At 43.3% G+C, this 22,439-nt stretch overlaps 1 protein-coding gene and 4 non-coding genes across 5 annotated transcripts; 1 reads left to right on the plus strand and 4 right to left on the minus strand.

Annotated features, from left to right (window-relative positions):
- Positions 1 to 241: 241 nt before the first annotated feature.
- Positions 242 to 324, minus strand: trnY-GTA. The gene has a single exon. It is a non-coding gene; the product is annotated as a tRNA-Tyr (tRNA).
- Positions 325 to 762: 438 nt separating this feature from the next.
- trnN-GTT lies at positions 763 to 834 on the minus strand. The gene has a single exon. It is a non-coding gene; the product is annotated as a tRNA-Asn (tRNA).
- A 2,349-nt stretch (positions 835 to 3,183) lies between these two features.
- On the minus strand, positions 3,184 to 3,254 carry trnC-GCA. Its single transcript has one exon. It is a non-coding gene; the product is annotated as a tRNA-Cys (tRNA).
- Positions 3,255 to 13,397: 10,143 nt separating this feature from the next.
- Positions 13,398 to 13,471, minus strand: trnD-GTC. Its single transcript has one exon. It is a non-coding gene; the product is annotated as a tRNA-Asp (tRNA).
- A 2,995-nt stretch (positions 13,472 to 16,466) lies between these two features.
- On the plus strand, positions 16,467 to 22,011 carry nad4 (NADH dehydrogenase subunit 4). Its single transcript has 3 exons — positions 16,467 to 16,927; positions 18,496 to 19,433; positions 21,923 to 22,011. The coding sequence occupies exons 1-3, from the start codon at positions 16,467 to 16,469 to the stop codon at positions 22,009 to 22,011; spliced, it is 1,488 nt and encodes a 495-aa protein (YP_009414557.1).
- The last annotated feature ends 428 nt before the right edge of the window (positions 22,012 to 22,439 follow it).

Consider the following 22,439-nt stretch of genomic DNA (forward strand, 5'->3'; position numbering starts at 1 on the left):
AGGCCGACCACTACATAAGCTAAAAGACTACGATTACAAGCCAAGCCGGAAGCGACTCGCTTCTATTCTCGTTGGGATTGGATATAGATGGAGAATCTATAGATCGTAGTAGTTCGCTAACCTCTCTAACTAACATACGATACAATTGAACTTCACGGCCAAAAGAAAGAGCTTCGCTCGGTTGGCCTTCCTCCGCTGACGAATGCCTTCTTTCTCTTCTCTGAAGTCTACAACAAACAAGTGGGAGAGGCAGGATTCGAACCTGCGTAGAAAAACTTCAACAGATTTACAGTCTGTCGCTTTTAACCACTCGGCCACTCTCCCCTTCCCGGGCCGAGGACCTCCTCAATGGGTTCTAAGAAGGAGGCGATTTGTTCGCTGAATCAATCAATAAGCTTATTGAGAAACGAATACTATTAGCTTAGCTAGCGTTCCGGGGGAATCGAGTCATTTAGTCAGTTCATAACAATCTCTGTAAAGCAAGGGGCAAAGCTTCGTAGACAGCTTCCCTCTCATGTAGTCGTCGGCCTTCTTCCCCAGCCCCCCTTCGTCGCTTCTGGCGAAGCTGCGAGCCTACTTAAATGACTAAGCCTAGTCTACTAAAAAAGGGCTACAGCAAGCAAGCTTTTGGTATGAATAAAGCGAAGCTTTTGGAAAGTGAGGAAGAAAAACCAACCCAAAATTTGGATCACGATTCTGCTAATTTAGAAACGAAGTAGAAGGACGGGGGTCGCTAGGTCAGAAAAGCGAGAACTATAAATTCTCCCCAAGTAGGATTTGAACCTACGACCAATCAGTTAACAGCCGACCGCTCTACCACTGAGCTACTGAGGAACAACGGACTTAAGGAAGCCGACTCTCGTTCTTTGGACTAACCTATGACCTAAATGGGTTCGTCACTTTTTTCACATACACCGGGGAAAAGGTTACGATAGCAAGCCTCTCCCCGGCCGGAGAGACTCCAGGACAAGGGGGCGGCAGTCAACCATCCACTCTCGAGATTCATATTGATCAATCGATCTCCGCGTCCTTCCAGTTCGCTAAGTAGACCCACTCTACCGAAGGTAGAACTTTTCCTGCCAAAAACAAGAGACTGACTTCTCATCCTAGGAGTTCGCAGGTATGATAGAGTCCCCTCTCTGTCTCTCCGAGTTTATACTACTAAGTATCTGCTATTCAATCATAGAATCGATTTCGATCAAGCTGAAAAAGCCCTTTCTATCTTATTAAAGGAGTATCTGACCCGAAAGCTTCTAATAAGCGACTACATACCCAAATCTTCGCTTCATTCTTAATGCACTAAGCGAGTAAACAAAAGCTTCTAATAAGCTTTAGCTTTAAAACAAGCAAGGGCTGAGCATGTAAACAACCTAAAGCTCGAAGTTGAGCTTAAGCGATCGGAAAGAAGTCGCTTAAGCGAAGCTTTCGGTAGTTGACTCCCTAAAGCTCGAAGAGGTTTTGAGCTTATGCGAAGCTTTTGGTTTGTAATAGCGAAAGCTATGCTTTTGGAGAGTTGCGCTAACGCGCTTTGGTCCGAAAGCTTCGCTTCATTCTTAATGCACTAAGCGTGTAAACAAAAGCATAGCTTTCGCTATTACATTCCCTGCAATCAAAGTCAAATTCGAGCCTATCTATAGTAAGGGGACCTTTCCATAAGTTTCTCGCTTGTTAGTCAAGCTAAAGCTTGCATAGGATATTGGTTGGAAGAAGGGCAGTTTTGGAACCCTATACAAGGTGCTGGTCTCGATCTCGCTCGGTGGTGCCCTTCTCGATGATTGTTGACTCAACATTGATTTCGTCCTTGAGTTCCAAACCTCCCTCCATCGAGTGAAGTAATTCGCTATCGGAAATTGTTCCGCCGCCTATCTCATGCCATGCTTCTTGTTTCTCCGAATTGGTTCCTAGTGTCAGTCAATAAAGATTCACCATTAAGAGAGGGAAGAGCCTTTACTTTAGGTTAGGCCGGTCTCGTCATTCACGCAATTTCCTCGGCCATCGATCGATCGCGCGAGTACGCATCCAGTCAGCACATAGCGAACGAAAAAAGCGTTCATCCTGGATTATTTTCCTGAATCCAAATTTCTATCATGATAGCATGCCTATTCATCCGGTCAAAGTCTCCACGGCCTTTTCCTTCTACTGAGAGGTCATGGGCAAAGACCTTCTTTTACACGTCCTCGAGGGCAGCATTCATTCATCACGAGTTTCTTTCGAGGACATGGTATTTGTTCTTGGTGTTGTTTAATAGATGTCGAGTGCCACCTTTCCCTGCCCGAGAATCTCCATCTGCTCTAAGTGGGCGAGCAATTGCATTGCCTTATGTCAGGTTGGTTGTTCAAAAGACTTTCTTTTTACCCCCTAAGCTTCGCATAAGCGGCTACATACCTTGCATTTTCAAATTTTTGAAAGCCCAGACTCATTCTTATGGAGTCCTATTTCAGGTGCAAAGCCTTTTCAATAAAGACCTTTTTCCATTTCTCATTTTTTTTTTGAAAGAGGGAGTTGACTCGCTAAAGCTCGAAGAGCTTAAGGTAGTTTACTTGCTAAAGCTCTTCGAGCTTTTGAGCTTAAGCGAAGCTTTTGGAAAGATTAAGCGATCGGAGCGAAGTTTTTGGATAAGCGCTATCTATTGAGTAAAGGGAGGGTTTGCTACAGTGATTCGGTCGGTTCCGGTTCGCCTGCTCTCCTCATAGTCCATTAGTGGGTAGGGTGGTAAACTTAGAGGGCGCCCGCCTCCTCTTCAGACGAGCCTGGTGGTTGTTCGGTTTCCGCTTTTTGGGGCGGGAGTACTTGGTCGTTGGGGTTTCCTTTTCTTCAACCAATTCGGTTGTGTCAGCTCTGAGATTGGTCTAACATTTTCTTATGAGCTGGCTGGACAAAGATGGATTGAAAGTAAGATAGATTCATTTGAGTTCAAGTAGTACAGGATCTTCGATCGACCATGGGGCGTATTCTACCCTTCCAAATTTCATTCTATTGAAGCGTAACGTAAAAGCTCCTTCTCATCCTTGTATTTTTTGGTTTGGAAGTTCCAGAATGTTGTCTGTGGATTTTTAACAAACAAAGGACCCTCAATTTCGAATTAGAAAGAAGGGGGCCTTACTTATTCAGGGAAGATGCAAAATATAGAGCTATGCCATTTGATTGATTTGATTCAAGTTCCGTGCTGCTCGCTACTCTCCGAGGCCAAGGACGGGGTCGAACCGTCATTCCAGGATTTGCAGTCCGATACATTTCCATTATGTTACCTAGCCAAACTCGCCACCTCATGTGTCAAAGTCAAATGTTCTTCCTTCCAAAATTGCAAGCACTAAGCGAGTCAACAAAAGCTTCGCTTTAGCTATTACATACCTTGGGTTAACCCTTCAATTTATGCTGCTGTGTTGGAATTTTTCCATTCTGCAAAAATGTTGAGACAGCTGTGCTTCTATTACTTTAGTTCCTAAAGTTTCTAACCCTTCTAATGTTAGGGACTTAAGGCCTATTGCATGTTGCTCAGCAAAAAGAATTGCAAAGATTCTTACAAATAGGCTTCAGTCTGTTGTTGGTGAAGTAGTGAATTGTTCTCAAATCCGGTTTTCTCCCTGGAAGACATATAGCTGATAATATAATTCTTGCAACTGAACTTATTAAAGGCTATACTAGGAAGAATATTTCTCCTAGATGCATGATAAAAGTGGATCTTCGGAAAGCCTATGATTCCATTGAATGGACCTTTCTTGAAACTGTTCTTAGTGAGTTAGGCTTTTCTCTTTCTTAGATGGATCATGGAATGTGTTCAAACTGTCTCATATTCTATTCTTATGGTAATCCCAGTATTACTGTTCCCGCTAAGAAAGGTCTAAGGCAAGGAGATCCTATCTCTCCCTTTCTTTTTGCCTTAGGTATGGAATATTTATCTAGATGTTTTGATGACCTCACTCACAATCCTGACTTTCATTTTCATCCAAGATGTGAAAAGCTCAACATTACTCACTTAATGTTTGCGGACGACTTGCTACTTTTCTCAAGAGCTGATCATATCCCAGTTGAGCTTATGTTTGATTCTTTCCTGAAGTTCTCTAAGGCCTCTGGTCTTGAATCTGGATAAAAGGAATATTGACCTAGGGGGTGTTTCTACAGAAGTGGCTTGTGACATTCAGAGTATTGTGCATATGGATGTTGGTTCTTTGCCCTTTAAGTACTTAGGGGTTTATCTGCTAAAAAGCTCAACTTCAGTGAATGCAAACCATTAGTTGATAAGATTGTTGGCAGAATCAGGTCTTGGTCTGCTAAATGACTTTCATATGCTGGTAGAATGCAGCTAGTTAAATAAGTTCTTACTGTCAAGCCTACTGGACCTTTTGCCTAAGAAAGTCTTAAGAGAGATTCAAAGATGCTGCAGGTTGTTCCTTTGGACAGGGTCTGATAACCCTTCTAAAAAAGCTCCTATATCCTGGGATCAAATGTGCAAGCCAAAAACAGCAGGTGGGCTCAATTTGAAGGAGTTAAGCACTTGGAACAAAGCTGCAACAGCAAAGCTCTTTTGGTTGCTATGAAGAAGGAGAAATTGTGGATTAAGTGGATACCTACTATGTGAAGAGGAAAGATATCTGGAGTATGAACATCCCTCCAGGCCTGTCTTGGATGTTCAAAAAGATTCTGGGGAGTAGAGATGTTTTGGGAGATTATGCTGGTGCTCAGGCCTTTGTTCATCAAGGTCAGTTTGTTATTAGCAAACTGTATAAACGGGATTTTGCTCCTGTTCTATGGAAAAGGTTGCTGTGTAACAACAATGCCAGCCCTAAGAGCATTTTCATCCTTGCCATCATCTCAGAAAGCCTTTGTAGCTCAGATAACCCAGATAGTTGAACCAGTGACATATGCTCAGGCATGTAGAGAGAATAACTGGATACTTGCAATGGAGAAAGAGTGAGAGGCCTTGGACAAGAACAACACTTGGGATATTGTTGATTTACCCAAGGATAAGAAGCCCATTGGATGTAAATGGGTGTTCAAGGTGAAGTTGAAGTCTGATGGATCAATTGAGAGGTTCAAGGCAAGGTTGGTGGCAAAAGGATACAACCAAAAGTATGGGATCGATTTCGAGGAGACATTCTCACCTGTGGTAAAAATGGCTACAATCAGGAGTGTCATTGCACTAGCTGCAAGCAAAGGCTGGAAATTCAATTAGACGTGAACAATGCTTTCCTCCATGGTGATTTGCATGAGGAGGTTTACATGAAACTTCCGGAAGGTATTCCGAACCCAGGAAACAAAGTGTGTAGGCTGAAAAAGTCCTTATATGGACTAAAACAAGCAAGCAGACAGTGGTTCTCAAAGTTGACTCAAGAATGGAAGATGCAAGGGTTTGAACAATCCAAGAATGATGACTCTCTTTTCATCAAGAGATCTGGTTCTGACATAACCTTGGCAGCAGTGTATGTAGACGACATGATTCTCACTGGAACAGATCATAAAGTCATCTCTGATCTCAAATCTCACTTACACAAGACATTCAGCATCAAAGATTTGGGTATTCTGCATTACTTTCTTGGAATTGAGGTTGGATATTCTTCGGATGGAAGAACTCTGACTCAAGGAAAATTCACTAATGAGCTTCTACATGACAGTGGCTTAGAGGATTTCAAACCTGTTGCAACTCCTTTGCCCCTACACTTGAAGTTCTCACTTGATGAAGGTGAATTATTTGCAGAACCAGAAAAGTACAGATGCTTGGTTGGTAAACTGCATTTTCTGGTTAACACCAGACCTGATTTGGCATACACTGTGCAGACTTTAAGTCAATTTATGCACCAACCAAGACAACCACACTATGATGCCTTGGTTCATACTCTCAGATACATCGCTGCAACTGCAGGGCAGGGAAGAAAGTGGAAAGGCAGTGATGAATTGAAATTGCAGGCCTTTTCCGATTCTGACTGGGCATCTTGTCCCGATACAAGGAGATCTGTGACTGGTTATTTTATGATGCTTGGCAACTCTCCCATAAGTTGGAAGTCAAAGGAGCAACCTACTGTGAGTCATCATCTGAAGCCGAATATAGGGCGATGGCTTCTGCTGCCTCTGAAGTTGCCTGGTTAGTCAGATTGCTTGAGGAGATTGGAGTCAAAAATGGGAAACCTATCACGCTCCATTGTGAGAACCAATCAGCACTCTACATTGCAAAGAACCCAGTCTACCATGAGCGCACTAAACACATCGAAATAGACTGCCACTTTACACGTGAGAAAGTTCTGGAAGGTCTGCTTCAGATGACATACTTGCCAACTAAATTGCAACTTGCTGATATACAAGGTTCTGCCATCACCACAGTTTTGTCTACTCAAGTCCAAGCTAGGCATGTCTGATACAAGCCCCAGCTTGAGGGGGGGTGTTGAATCACCTAGTCCAATCCAATAATGTTGATTGGGTCAGCCCACAAGTCGTAACAACTTTCGGTTACGAACCCGCCAGCTCAGCTCTTTGTCTTAGAGAGTTTGTTAGATGAAATTAGTTATTACTGCTCATATTAGTAGTTGTAATATTCATTCATCATCATTATCTTCTCTGTAATTTTGGGACTCTCTCTCTAAAAAGAATGATGAACTGAGCTTGAGCTTGCTTCAATGGCGAACTGAGTTTTCGTTTCTCTGCTTCTTTTCTTCTTGCTTTTACTCTAAAAAGAATGATGAACTGATTGTAAAGAAGAAAGCCCATTCCACAACCCTTTCCTATCCTCTATGGTATGTAAACCATAAATAGCAGAGAAGAAAAAAGAAAGATCCCCATTTTAGTCTTTAATCTCACAATGAACAAATTGTTCATGTTTTTGAAGAATAATTAGATCAATTTCATTGTAATGCCAATCCAAAGTCTACCTCTACTACAGTGCTCATAATTGGCTATCCATTTCCAATGCCTACCAAATTTCCTAGTAATTGCATCAAACTTATGAGCTTTAACTCTAGTTTCACAAAGAACCATAACTTTAATATTCATTTTTTTGACTCCATTTTTCACCTCAGTATGTTTTAGAGACTCATTAAAGCCTCTAATATTCCAAGTGCACAAAAGTGACTCCTCAGGCATGGGCGGTAGGTAAGGAAGCTTTTTTCTCAAGTTTGACATTTTATAAAGAATGCTATTGCCATTGCTACATTGAATCAGGCACACAGTCAATTTTTGACTCGCTAGGGGAGCTTTATACTCAAAATTGAAAGAAAGCCAACAAAAAGAAGGCACGTCGATATCGGCAAGAGAAGAGAATGATAATAGATGTGTCAAACCTAGAACCAACAGAGCATTCTAACAGCAGCCTACTCGTGAAAAGAGTCAATTGCCCATCATTTGCACATCGATACGTGCCTGCTAATGCTCCTTCTTGGTCACAAAAATCAACTGGCTCTACCTGTGCTCTCGCTTCGGGTTCACTTAGGTAGGACACTAGCTCTCTTTTTAGGCTTTTAGCGCATCAGTATGTGAGTTGCTTCTTTCCTTTCTTTAGACTATAGCTCGCTCCCTCCGTCCACTAGAGAGACATGCGAAGCCATAGAGGAAAGTCTAAGTGCAGTTCCTATTGAGTCAGATTGGGTAATTAGGGGAAACCTTTCAGACTTAAGATCTTGCTATACATATTCGAAGTTCAGTTCGTTCCTATAGCATCTGATTGTGGGCATCTTGCTTCGAGTACATTCAAAAGGGAAGGTGTCCGTCAAAGAGAAAAGGAAGTAGACTTCACTTCTTTCACAAACGGAAACAGCGGAGTCTCTTCCTCCAACCGGTAAAGCAGGAAATGGAAATCAAGTAAGAAAGGAAGTCAAGCAGTAAAGGTATAGCAAAGCAAAAAAGGAATCAGGAAAGGCATACTAATACCACTAATTCAGTCTAATTGGCCTTAGGCTAGAAAGCCAGGGGCGAGGAAAAAAGTCAGGATATTGGGATATACATAGCTATAAAGGTAGCAAAGATCTACCAGGGATTTTGATAGCTCCTCGAAATTCGCCCACCCTTTCACAAAGAAGCACCCCGGTACGATTCATTTCCATGGTGCACCCGAAGCCAAGGAAAGAGTTGGGATCAACAGGGAATATCCCTGCAATCACAGGTAAGCTAAGCTGTAGTCTTGAATGTGCGGGCAAAAGGCCCTCCGACAAAGTAAGCATCTTTGAGACTTCTCAGTGCATGAGGAATGAAAGGGAAAAAGGGGAGATTTTATGGGCAGGGGAATCATAAAATAAAGGGTTCTCGCTCAATCTGATCTTTATTCAGTGCCAAGACCTTTCTTTATTATAAGAATTAGTGAAATTCGATACATTAGATTCTTAAGCTTCAGAACGAAGATGGTGAGCTCACGTGGGTAGCTCCCGTCTCCTGTAGCCACCTTGTTCTCTGTCAGTTCATAAAGTGTCTGACACAGACGCAAAGTCATGACAACCAGACTAGACTAATAACGTTACAAGCAGCGCAAGGAAAAGTCTGAACGCTTTCCGCAAAAATGCTGTTAGTTAGCCCCCTTCGACAAGAAGTGGGAAAAACGGGGAGTGAGTTCATAAACAGGACTCTTTCGAACCGCTTCCTGCTTCTTCGCTCGGTTCCATAGTCCAATCTAAAGCCTGTGAGGCTGGAAACTTCTACAACAATCAACCATAGATATTCCCATCACCACAATCAAAGTAAACGATAGAGTAAATGGATAATCCCCCTTTAAATGAAATAGGTTGACTCTCGTTCCATGCTCAAGGGCTAAAGCCAGTCGTCCTTCTGAAAGATCCTCTTCTACGGCTCAAGGTTCAAGCTAAATCAAGTTCCTTTTCTCACTTAAGCGGATACTCAAAGTCAAATCAATGCTTTAAGGAAAGACTTCCCAGCGCAGTCAAGCAAGATAGGATTCTCAACAGGATAAGTTCCGTGGACAAGGCGAGCTAGCATCGGTGCTTTCCTTCCGTGCTGTGCCGTAGGTCAATGAAATTCTTTTTTTCAGCACGAAACGAAGTCGCTTAAGCGAAGCTTTCGGATTTGTAATAGCTAAAGCTTTTGGAGAAGTCAGTTCTTGAGAAAGAAATCTCAAAGAGAACCCACAAGAACAAAGAAGGGCGGGTATCGAAAGGGGCGGCAGATCTGGGAGAATCCTTTGTTCCATAGCTCTGGGGCGCTAGAGCATATATAGGCCCAAGGGGAAAAGTCCTCGGTACGTCGCTCAAAGGTTAAGCTCAACTCAAACCAGTAGCTCAAAAGGGCTTAGCCGGGCTCAGAAGCAAGTGAAAAGTTCATATGGTTACCTTGTTCCTCCTTACCTTATTCTTAAAGCTGCTCCTTACTCATTATAAACCACACAATAAGGGTTGTAATAGCTAAAGCTATGCTTTTGGAAAGAACAAAAGGCAGGGACGGGTGTAACTTCTAGAATATGCAGGACCGTTTCTACAGGCAAAGTGACTTTGACCAGTATCATGAGCTATCGAGTCTTATACTCAAAAACAAGCCTACGGGGTTTGGGTCTTTTTCTCCCATTGAGACCTTAGGAAGAGAAATCCAAAACAAGCAAAAATCCCGAGAAAACGCTCACTTTTTGAATTTGAACCAACTTAGATCAAACTGGTGCGGATAATCCGACAACCCATGCAAAGGCAAGAGAAAAACCTCTTTCCATGCTGTCCTTGCTTGATAGATTGGTAGATAGATGCCATACTGGCTTAGTTACTTCGCTGGATATTGAGTTCAAACTCATTTGAATGAACGAGAAACCCTATCTTACTGATGTCATCCACTAGAGGATTGGAAGGCTAAAAGTCATTACTAAAATGTTGTGATTAGGAATACTCATGCTCAAGGTATTCACTGCTCTGTCACTGATTTGAATTCTGAGAAAGTTTTTTGCAGTCTATGCTTTCAATACTAATGAGTTGAGAACTGGTTTGTGGGAATTTCTTTCTGATGTTGCTAGTGCCTCTAGTGATCCTCTTCTTATTGGTGGTGATTTCAATGCTATTCTTAGTGCTGAGGATAGGCTTCATGGAAGTCCTTTTACTGAAAGTGACATCAAAGATTTCTCAGATTGTCTTCAGATGAATGATCTTACTCCTGTTAGAATGGTTGGAAATGCTTTCACTTGGTGTAATAACCAATCTGGGGAGGATAGGATCTATTCTCTTATTGATAGATGTGTGGCCAATGCTTCTTGGTTTGCTGAGTACTCTTCTATTGTTGTTGAGGTGATGGAGAGGATGGTTTCTGATCACTGTCCTCTGCTCTTGCATTTTTATGCTGTTAATGTGGTCAGAAATACTCCTTTCAAGTTTCTTAATGCTCTCACTGATCACACTGACTTCCAAACTATTCTGAGCAATAGTTGGCATCTAAATCTGCATAAGAACAAGCTTTTGAACATTTGGTATAGACTGAAGCAGCTTAACACAAATCACTTTAAGAACACAGCTTTGAAGCTTGCTACTATCAGAGCGGATTTAATTAATATTCAAGGGAGACTGGCTGATGATAACACAAATGATGATCTTATTGCAGAGGAAAGAAGAAAGCTTCAGGAGCTTGAAAAATGGAGTTTGATAGAGGAGGAGAAGTCGCTAAAGCGAAGCTTTTTGTATGTAATCGCTAAAGCTCTTGGAGCTTAAGCATGTAAACAACCTAAAGCTCGAAGTTGAGCTTAAGCGAAGCTTTTTCCTATATTCATTCTAAACTAAAAAGAATACGAGCCAAAAGCTTCGCTTAAGCGACTACGTTCCTTTCTTAACTCTTGAATTGGAAGGGGAGGCCCTGAAGAAAAGACTCTGTACAGGGTTCAACATCTTCTTTTTAGGTTGTGAACAGCGTCTTAGCGCCTTAGTATGATAAGGGCATCTTTCATGCAAATAAGAAGATTGAACTCTGTCTTTCGGATCCAACCTCCAGAGTCAGTCAAGTTTTTGATAGAAGTACTCGTTAGCGGAAATCCTACTTTAGAGGAATCAATAGGGTCTTCACACCCCGCCTTAGAAAGAAAGAGGCTAAAGTTTCCTGCGAAAGACCTCTTGATCTTAGACTTTGCACTGCAAGGTAGTTTACTTAGTGCTTGCAAAGCATTTTTGTTTTTACTTTCAAACTTTCAGAAGCTGGTACCAGATTCAATTCTTTTTTACTTGACAAAAAATCCACAAAAAGTGAAGCCTAGCTCGACCGAAAGAAAAGGGTAAGAGCGGAGTCGTCGAAGCGAGAGGAAAGTAATCTCTCAACTGTAAGGAGAGGATAGAAAGTTCCATGTCTGAGAAGGAAAGGATATCTTGGGAAGAAGATATGTGTGGCCAGTACACTGTCAATCTGTTCTCGTACTGTAAAGAAAGATGAATGGCATACCAGTTGGATCTTATTTCCAGGGAGTGAATGGAACCTATCCTTTAAAGTACAGCCAGTAATTGTCAGTCAATTTCGGAGCGGAGAAGTTCTAAGTTAGAACATATCCCGATGTCAAGGTACTTTAAAAACTTTCAAAAGTAAGCAAGTCTTTCCGGGAAAGCACGGGGCGAAAAGGCTAACGAGAAGGAAGCGTTGATGTTGGTCCTTTTGCGGCCGAGCCTCATTCGAGTAAGGGAATGATAATTTGCTATTCCCGTTCATCATAGGTTTGACCTCAGTCCCAGTAAGGGCGGTAAGATTGCTCCACAATCTTCTGAACCTCACTCATGTGTGCTTTGCAGCCTTCTTGATGCAATCTTTTTTCATCAATTTTGGAACTCTGTTGGCCCTGATGTTATTAATTTCTACCAATTCTTCTTTTATTCATCAAAGCTCATCCTATCAGGTTTCTTCTCGTCTGTCTTTCCGAACCAGATCTTTTCGGGAACTTCAATCGCAATCGTCATAATCATCTCTAATAGCGCCATCTTTCGTTTCTAAAGCTTCAAGATAGCTGTCTTCCAGATAGGAGGAAGCTCCCATAAGGCTATAGCCAATCTCGATGAGAAGGAGATCATAAATATTGGCTTGAGTAAACCATGTTCAACAAAGAACTTATAATTATCTTGAATTTCAACCAAACACTGTTGATCTGAAAGGCCTGACCCTGCAGCATGTTCATTACATCACACAGTCTCTGAAAACCAATCAGGACTAATTACAATATTAAAAAATTTTATGTTACTTGAACTTAACGTAACGATGATACATTTCGCTTGTTGGATTACTAAAATATCCACCAGATAGATCTGACAGGGTTCTAGGGCCTTCTTTACGCGTGCTGGTCCAATCAAGATGCATACCATAGGGAGGTTTAGCATGACCGGTAGTAACGATATTTCAAATTCACATCCCGCATAGAGATTGCTCGGAATAGAATAAGCTCCTTTCTTCTTCTTAACAGCAAGATCGTCGCTTGCTTTGATGAAAGCGATCACCTCCCGGTCTGCCAAAAATGAAGCTAAAATCCGATAGGATACATTTTCTCCTTTTCTTTTTTGGGGGACTTCTTATTACCACCCTCTGTCTCCATTGCCGGAGATTTGCTATGTAGCACGTGATGCGCTTTCGATTTCCAGTTGCTAGAAAACTTTCTTCAATCTGATTAATCCGAAGATTAAGGGGATAGGCTCCACAAAAGTGAAGAACTATTGAAGAGAACAGTGCGTCGGCAGGAGAAGAAGTCGCTAAAGCGAAGTTTTTGGATTAGGTTGTTGTTTTCAAAATGATCCCCGAAACATCAAGTGGCACAACATCCGTAACCGGAAGAACATGAATCACCCCACCGGAAACCAGTTCCCCTGTGGTTAAACAAAAAACTTCCTCTTCCCTGGTCCCTATACCCCAACCGGCATAAGCACTCGTAACTGCTTCATTTTTCACATAAACAAGACTTTTTTTCCATTATATAAAAAAATAACCCTACCCCATGCTCCTGTTTAGCCCGTTCCGATCTTCCTCGATAGGTGGGCATTCCCATTATTCTTTCTACTCGCTCCAGCTACGATTGTTTTATAGGGGAGAGTTCCAAACGGACTGACTAAGCCATCGAAAAAAAGAAACCGCAAGTATTTGGGGAAAAGAAAATAAGAAATTCCTTCAATTCATAAGCCCTAGTATCACGATACCCAAAAAGTAGCCCGAAGTGACTGACCATATAGTCTCATTTTTCACCTTTTTCAGAAACGATAAAAGTAGCAACCATAGACCTAGCTCTATGAAGAAGGGGACTAGTTTCGGCAGGAAAGAGGGAACATGGTGTTGTGCTTCTTACCTATTGGATCTATATACCGCTGATTAAATCCAGTCCACTCATTTCATTTAGAAAGACTTGGAATTGTTTGATCTCTTTCATTTCTTCTTCTTCAATCATTGAGAATCTAGTGTGCAATTCATTTTTATGTTAGTCATATAGGTTTTGCAATGCAAAGAATCTGGAGAGATGAATTGATCGCTTGCAGCGCCTAGGTCGGGACTGACGGGGCTCGAACCCGCAGCTTCCGCCTTGACAGGGCGGTGCTCTAACCGATTGAACTACAATCCCAGGAAAATTAGGTCTATAGCCTCCACTTTTTTTTTCTTTTTTCATTCTATTTATTATAACCATTTAGTTTCGCCGTGTTGTAACAGAAACACGAATGATATACTCTTTTTTATTAGATATAATAGAAAATTAGTGCATACTCATAGTATAGTAGGCTAATTCATGAATCAAATAGGCCTTTTCTTTTTTTATTAAGCGGTAGAGTCGCGCTCTTTAAAGGCCCTAAGAAAGAGGCTTACGTGATCACTTCAAATCCGATAAAGAGCTTCCACGAAACTCCTGTCTTAGTCTTCATTTTTTATGTTCTGGGACATAGATATTCAAGATATCCTATTATGAATCGCTAAAGTCTTCCTCCTTCTCCATTGTTCCAATCAGATCCGAAAAATGAGAAATAAAGAAAAAGTAAGTGGCCCTGAATTGAATCATGACTATATAAGCAATTCTGATATTAAGATTCAATATAGATGAAATCGTGGAAGCGGACCTTTTCTTTCCTTGGACCACGTAAGAATTCGTCGTCCGATTGAATCTTCTTGTTCCTGGATGCTCTATCAAAATCCATCGCTATTCCTTTCCTCCACCGAGAAAGGTTCATTCCAAGTCACAAGAGCAATCGTTCTTTTTTGAATGAATTTTTCTTGTCGTTATGGTAATGCAATGCAAGAGGCCGGAAATCAGGTTGTTTCTTATGATGAAAAGAGCTTTTATGTTATGTGAAATTTTTGAAAACCCTTAAAAGTAGGTAATGTTAGAAGACGACCGTCGGTATATCTTTGAAAGCTCAGACGGAGATAAAAAAAGGATTCCTCGAACTTAAGGAACTTTAATGCAAACCAGAAGGACTGTAGCTGTTGGATATTGCTCAGTACTACTATAACTTAACAACCAAAAAGCTCTGCGTCGAACTTCCTTCGAGTTGGCCACGGGGCAACAGCCTCTGACGCCCCGCACCATTGCGACAGGAGGGAGCTTGCCCATCAGCCTACTTTGCCAAGAGGTGGCGGGAGGATAGCAGAAGCTACCCAACCTACTTAAACAACCTAAAGGCTTAGCCCGGTCTGAAGAAAGAAGAAAGTAGACCCTGTAGAGAAGCGGATAGAAAAGATCGCCTATAGACTCAAGCGACCAGCTCGGTGAAAACTCACCCCGTATTCCATGTAAGTCAGTTGACTTCGATTAGACCAGACCGCCCCAGAAAGGAACGTGCCCACGAGGGCACCACCAGATGTTGTAGATGAACCTACTAAAGAAGAAGTTGAGTATATCATAGCTGACCGCACCATGGGCTAGCCCATAGACCGACTGCACGAATGGAATACTACTTAGTAAAGTAGAAGGGCCAACCTGAGAGCAAGTCAAGCTGGGAACGGGCTGAGACTTACGATTCCGAAGACCAAGTCAGAGACTACTGGACGTCTCGCAGAGCGACTCTCAACGAGGACGTTGAGACTGTTCGAAAAAATGCTTTTTTGGCTTAATTTTACTAAAGATCAAAGAGTACGCTTGTACTTAATAAGGAAAAGGGTTTTTTTGAATCCAAGTTTGACTCTGATTAGATGCTTAGCGCAGGCGCTAAGTAAGCAAGCTACCTTATTGTAATAAAAACGAGGAAAATAACGTCAAGGAGAAAGGAACAAGGGGGCCAGAGGCACCGATCATTATATCTTTTCTTTTTCTCTCTTGTATGGAAAGAGGGGATGATATGTGGCCTAGTATACTTTCTCGTTTGGTCAACGAGACGTACGTACGTAAAGTCGACATAGTCCCATGTATATGTTCTTTGGAGCTAGAATCTATCAATAGAATCAAATAATAAATAGTGTAGTGAGCCTACGGCAACGAACATGGCTCAAGAGTGTCTATACAAAGTCCTTATCTTCTTCACTCAAAGAACCTTTGAATGTTGATAAAGAATGAATCTTTTGGTGAGAAGTTAGGAGGATAAAAGGAAATGCCACGCTCCGCGTGTCACGAGATATGGGGCGTTCTAATCGAAGGCTCATACTTTTCGGCCTTATTACGGTAAGGCCAATGCACTAGCCGGCCAGTGTGGTGGCGAACACGCTGTGCTGTAAGCTAAGCTGTTCACCTTGTAGACGGAGGAGATATATAAAGTGTGCCGCGCGTGATTCATAAGATTCTATAATAGCATCAGTAGATTATTTCACTTAGCCTGCTTCTCCCATAACTTGGACTTTCTGGACCAACGCGGATCTGCCCTCGAAAGTCTCTCCGCATTTTGAGAGCAGAGCATGCAAAATAGAGCAATGGATCTTAAAAGAATTCCGCTTTGAATGGCGCGACTCTTTTCATTTCTGCGCCGGCATTTGAGTTATCTCCTCTTTTCTTTCAATCGGCACACTCAACGCAGATAGCTCTGGTGACCTCGGCTTCTGCCTCTATCAGGCTTTTCAAGACCTACCACGCTTCCCCAAGAGGAAGGATATGTAATCGCTTAAGCGAAGCTTTTGGATTCGACGGGCCCGTAATGAGGATCCTTCCCAAACAAAACCAGGGGAGGCAGCAGCCCCCACCTTCACCGCCACAGCATGGGGGAGCCGCTCCTTAATTTCATCCGAACTAAAAAAAAAAGAATAACCGGGTCTCTAGAAAAGAGAATGAAAAGCCCGGGTGAAAGCAAAAAGAAAAAGGTATGAAGTCGCTAAAGCGAAGATTTTGGAGAGAAGAAAAGTAGAAAGAGGGAAAGAAGTTTAGTGCTAGTTCTTGCTGATTTATTTATTTAGATTCTACATTGGATAAAGAATGAAAAAAAGAATCTAAATAAAGCTCAGGGGGGCGGGAGGCCCCACTACTTCTTCATTCAGGGGGGAGGAATCAATTTCCACTGGGCGAGAGGTACACCTAACTTACCTACCTACTCATCAATCACGGTATTCAGCTGACTTGCACTGATAGACCTTTATTGTATTAGAATTAGGCGCTCATCTTTTTACTGTTGTCAACTAATCTTTTCAATGTTCGATTTTGCTCTATGTTAGAACATTTCTGTGAATGCTATTCTGATCTAAGTGGTCTTATTCTGTGTCCCGTGCTAGGAAGCATTACTCTTCTTTTCATTCCAAATTCAAGAATACGATCGATACGATTGATTGGTCTGTGCGCTTCTCTTATTACTTTTTTGTATTCTCCTGTTCTTCGGATACAATTTGATCCTTCTACGGCCAAATCTCAATTTGTGGAAAGCCTTCGATGGCTTCCTTATGAAAACATCAATTTTTATTTGGGTATAGACGGTATCTCTTTATTCTTCGTGATATTGACCACATTTTTGATCCCTATTTGCATTTTAGTGGGTTGGTCTGGTATGAGAAGTTATGGGAAAGAGTATATTACAGCATCTCTAATTTTAGAATTTCTAATGATCGCCGTGTTCTGCATGCTGGATCTTCTACTATTCTATGTTCTTTTCGAAAGCGTGCCAATCCCTATGTTGTGCGGAGCTGAGCATCTTCTATTCGCTAGGATAAATCCTCTGCAGGGGCCTTGTGCAGTAAACCCCCTACGGGCGGTCGTCCGTCGTCGTAAAGTAGTCTCCGCGAAGCTTTCGGGAAGAGGGGTAGTCTTGTGTGTAAGCATAGCATTTCTGGTCGAACCCGCCCAACTTAACTAAGAAGAACCGAACCTGACAGACACATCTTTTTCCCTTTTTGGGGAGGGTACTCTGAGTAGTGGGTACCTTGTAGGACCTCGACTCGCCTACTCGGGTCTTGTATGAATATGCAGGAAGGGGTGCTCCTAGGTGTGTGTAGGAGTTGTGTTTGTTCGCGAGAATGGATTCCTCGTCAAGTAAGTTTGGAGGGTGTGGACACACTTGCGCGAATTCTGGTAACGGCTACAAGGAAGAAATCGAAAGGAAACTCCAACCAGGGATGGACGTAAACTCGTAAGCTACCGAGGGTAGGGATAATCGTCCAGGTCTTATTGTGAAACAAAAAAGCCGCCCCGCCCCAGCAGGCGGGTTGGTTCCTCTGTCGTCACCGGGGAGCTCTTGGCGAGGAGACCTTAGGATAAGTTGCTAAAATAAAACAAACGGGAGGAGAGGTATGAAGTGACTCGACTGTAAGGAGAGGATCGACCCGTTCAGTCAAATTCCGAAGAAAGACTGTTGGCGGGAGGTGGAGACATTTCTGCGACCCCCTTCAAAAAAAAGGAAATGCGGGCAGGGTAGAGCTCCGCGGAGGGTTCGAGAATAGCGTAAGGTCCTGTCCTTTAGATTCAGATAAAAAAAGAGTTCTAAACCTTTCACAAGTGCTGCGTACAAGTTCCGGCCAGAATGATTGGGAAAGATCAACCAAATTGGAATTTGAACCGCTCACAGCACAGTAGTAGTAGCGTAAAGGCCGTAAGTCGGGGAGCGGCCATAACAAAAATGACTTTCACATCTCTCTCTAGAGATCCATAGATATCTAGAGAGAGAGATCCGCCTGCGTGAGCAACCCGACGGTGCGTTACATGTGCTCTACAGGCCGCACTCCATCTTTCTTCCCAACGACTTTCTTTTTTTATTTGGAAGACGGCCCAAAAGCTTCGCTTTAGCTATAAAACAAGCAAGGGCTTTAGCGAGTTGCGCTAACGCGCTTTGGTCCGAAAGCTTCGCTTAAGCTCAAAAGCTCGAAGAGCTTTAGCGAGTCAACTACCTTACGTTCGGTTCGAAAGGCATGGTTTTGAGTATGTCTCAAAATGGGGCCCCCTCACTAGTCCGGCTAGCTAGTGAGCGGTTCTTTCGGGCGGGAAGCAGGCCGGGCCCTACGCGCGGGCATCCCCCGCAACGCAAGCAGCATTGTTCGCCACTACCCGAAAAGCAAAAGATTCGAGAGTCCAGGCTGAAAATACATGCATAGATAGTGGTCTAATGACAAGGGCCGACGACGGAAGCTCGGGACGGAGCCGTATGATGCGGAAGTATCACGTACGGTTCCCTGAGAAGGGAGTGGCTACCTACTGGAGCTTCGACCAACCACTACCGGTCAATTCCGCTTTGGGGCCACCCCTTACTCTACCATTATTATAGGGGTATGGGGTTCGAGACAAAGAAAGATCAAGGCAGCATATCAGTTTTTCCTTTATACTTTACTTGGATCTGTTTTTATGCTATTAGCTATTCTGTTGATTCTTCTCCAAACAGGAACCACCGATTTACAAATATTATTAACCACAGAATTTAGTGAGCGGCGCCAAATCTTTTTATGGATTGCTTTTTTCGCCTCTTTCGCTGTCAAAGTTCCTATGGTACCAGTTCATATTTGGTTACCCGAAGCTCATGTAGAGGCACCCACGGCAGGATCCGTTATCTTGGCAGGAATTCTTTTAAAATTGGGAACTTACGGGTTTTTAAGATTTTCAATACCCATGTTTCCTGAAGCGACACTTTGTTTCACTCCTTTCATTTATACTCTAAGCGCGATTGCTATAATATATACTTCCTTGACCACTTTAAGACAGATCGATCTTAAGAAGATCATTGCTTACTCCTCAGTAGCCCATATGAATTTTGTGACTATTGGTATGTTTAGTCTGAACATACAGGGAATTGGAGGTAGCATTCTACCGATGTTAAGTCATGGACTGGTTTCTTCAGCCCTTTTTCTATGTGTTGGTGTTCTATATGACCGACATAAGACTCGACTTGTTAGATATTACGGAGGTTTAGTGAGCACCATGCCGAATTTCTCTACCATTTTCTTCTTTTTCACTTTAGCCAATATGAGTTTACCTGGTACTAGCAGCTTTATCGGGGAATTTCTCATCTTAGTAGGAGCTTTCCAAAGAAATAGCTTAGTAGCCACATTAGCAGCGCTTGGGATGATTTTAGGCGCGGCCTATTCCCTTTGGCTATATAATCGTGTGGTTTCTGGAAATTTAAAACCCGACTTCCTCCATAAATTCTCCGATCCAAATGGCAGAGAAGTTTTCATATTTATACCCTTTCTTGTTGGAGGGGCGACCGTCCGTTAAACTACCAAAGAAAAAAAAGGGTAAACCAATGTGATCATGACATTGTAGGTGCTTGCGATGGGACGGATGCGACTTCCCTCAGTTGGTTTGGGTGGCATAGCCCGTTGCGGAAGTCCCCCCCCTTTTTTTTGATCCATTTCTTTAGTCTTTAGGGAGCCAAAGCTTGACTTTTCAAATAAGGCTCGCGCAGGGGCGCTCACGTTTTTTGGCTGAGCCGTATCTTGTTGGGTGAGACCGAGAGAAAGAAAGGACGGAGGTTACCCTGGTAATGGCATTTCTCGACCGTGTCTCCGAGGGACAGTTGAACGAGCGACTCATGAATGCTGCCAGATCGAACGAGCCAATAACTCGAACGCTTTCGGTCTGTTTTTTGAGCAAGAATCACAGCGTTACCTTACCTTCACCATGATACAGACTCCAAGTTCTTATGGCAGAGCACGAGGAGATTTTTCATCAATATGATGATGAGAATAGAAACCAGAAGCACGACCGGAGTCTTCGTGGTCCAAGATAAGAAAACCATCAATAAGAGTAACGTAAGCATGAGACTTTTTGGTAGTACCGGTGAACCAGATGGCCGCGGCGATAGAATCTGGGACGGAGGACTCGTAGTATCTCTCTAGATCTGGCAAAAGCGAAAGACCCCCTAACTTCGAATGGAGGCTGACTGCTGAGCCCACTCTGGCCTCGAAGGGCAAGCCCCCGTGGTTGCGAGCTGGAGCTGCCATTGCTTATGGCTAGAGCAATGGGAGGGGCCCCCCGCAGAGAGAACAGTAAGGATAACGAGCGCTCCGCCCGCTTGGCGGGCGGCAGGAGCTGCAGGCAAGTGCTTGGTAGGCTAACAGCCCAGTGAACCGGGAAGAGCACTCGACGAAAGGAGGACACACTAAGCAAGTACGAGAAATTGGCCCTGCTCCGCTTTCTTAAAAGCAAGGTGACCCCTGTTAAGGAGGTCAAACCAAGGACCTATGGAAGTCGGGGCTCGTCCCTGGTCAATATTGGATCAAACAATAGGAGGCCGTAGCGCTGACCTCTTTTTTTATTGATTCAATAGGGGAAAAGATCGTACAGTTCCCTACCGAGACAACAGAAACTCTCAACGGATCTTCTGCGCGCTGGGCATACTTCTTCCGTGCGTCTTTCTCGTGGCGGAAACAGAACAACAGGGAAAGACCCGGCCGACCTGCCCAGGTCGCCTTGGCGAGCTTTATTTAAGAGAGACTGGGGAGTCAAAAGACTTCCGTTTCCGTTCTTGGTTTGCTCTTCGCCTCTCGCTCTTTTTCGTAGTTGGGAAGAGGGAAGGAGTCTAAATCAATGGACATTAATGAACCATCATTGATGGACGTTGCACATGACACGATCAATTCGACTCAAGGTCCTTCGCTAATAGAAGTTGCTTACTCTCCTAGTAGCGAAGGAAAAGGGCAGGGCTCTTTTTTCGTAGTAATAGTGGGCGGGTCTCATGAGATCTATGCCGGCCGCAAAAAGAAAACGAGGGTCGAAGGACCATTCGATTGATTAAGGGGCATAGCGGCGCCCTCGACTGGCGCCATTCCCCGACCTAGCAGCAGACGGGCGGGCCGTGCCTGAATTCAGACCAGACTTTTCTTTGTTTGAGCTGTTCCCACGCACGCAGAACGGAAGATCTCAGTTGTCCTGGACTGTGGACAAGTACGTAGGGCCCCCCGTTGAACAGAATTATTACCTGCCTCTACGGAAGAAGTTTACTTTGTACCGTCCGGAGGTCATATAGATCGGAACCCGGAGCGATAAGAACGAAAGCCCTACCCACAGCTACAACTAATGGCACTTCAAAAGGCTTAGATTTTCAGGTAATTCCTATTTGCTTACTTGATAGAGTAAGGGCGCTACTGAAAGCTTTTTTTAGGTCGTGTAAGCCTCGAATTTGGTATTTCGGTAGAGCGAGCAGCCCTTAAAAAAAAAAGGATTTATAGTACCTTCCAAAAGCATAGCTTTAGCTATTACAACCGAAAGCTTCGCTTAAGCTCAACTTCGAGCTTTAGGTTGTTTACATGCTTAAGCTTCGCTTTAGCGATTACATCGGAAGGAAAGGCCTTCGCATTCCTAATCCGGTAGGGCCGGGCAGCTTTAGCTTGGCGAATCGCATCCCCGCGCAACGACATCGCTCTTGACCGTTCTCGCTCAGTCTTTGCAACGGCTGGGAAGGCAGTCGTAGAAGCGAAGCCTATCGCCCCGCCGACCATCAACCCTTCTCAAAAATTGGATGGAATGGCCCGCCCCACCCAAGAGCGCTTATGTCATATGGGAACTCATGGCTGGAAACAATCCTTATGGTTTTGATATCCGGTAGGAATAATAAGAATCAAAGTCCAGGTTGGTTGGTGAGCCTAGTGATAGGAAACTATCTAGCTTGGTTCGGAGAGCACTTGTTGGGTGAAAGATTTTTTTTTGCTAGATGTTATGGCCTAAATGCTGAACTATTGACTCTACTTGTTTGGATGGGTGTTCACCCCAAAGTGTTCCCGGACCGCATGCATACATCCGTAAGTAACTTAGTGCAACATGGAAAATTTCATTGAGAGGAATCAGCAAAGAAAAGAAAAAAGGGTAAATTAATGTGTATTTGAAAGATTGTCCTCGGGCTGAAGAGTGTCCCCATGAGTTCGTTCAGGTGTATACACAGGCCTGTGGTCTTCTTTTATATTCTGTCGGGAGTTAAGATTGCTCCACCTAAGTAGAACTAAAAGGAAGAAAAAGAGGGGGGGCCAGAAGCTTAGCTTCCGGTAGCTTGCTTACTCTCCTAGTTAGAAGAGGGCTCTTTGAAAAATTCTTTAGATCTGGATAGAGTCTCACTCAATAAAGAGAGTTGTCAATTTAGAAGATCATGATAGAGTCCCCTTTACTTGATATTCTATTAGTAGCTAGCGCGCTACAACTAGCATAGCAGCCCGCGGAAAAGGCAATAGAGCCCCTACTCTTAAGTTGGAACAAGAAGCAACGGATTGAG

Source organism: Spinacia oleracea, mitochondrion (assembly GCF_020520425.1).
Source record: "Spinacia oleracea mitochondrion, complete genome".
In the NCBI taxonomy this organism is placed as follows: domain Eukaryota; kingdom Viridiplantae; phylum Streptophyta; class Magnoliopsida; order Caryophyllales; family Amaranthaceae; genus Spinacia; species Spinacia oleracea.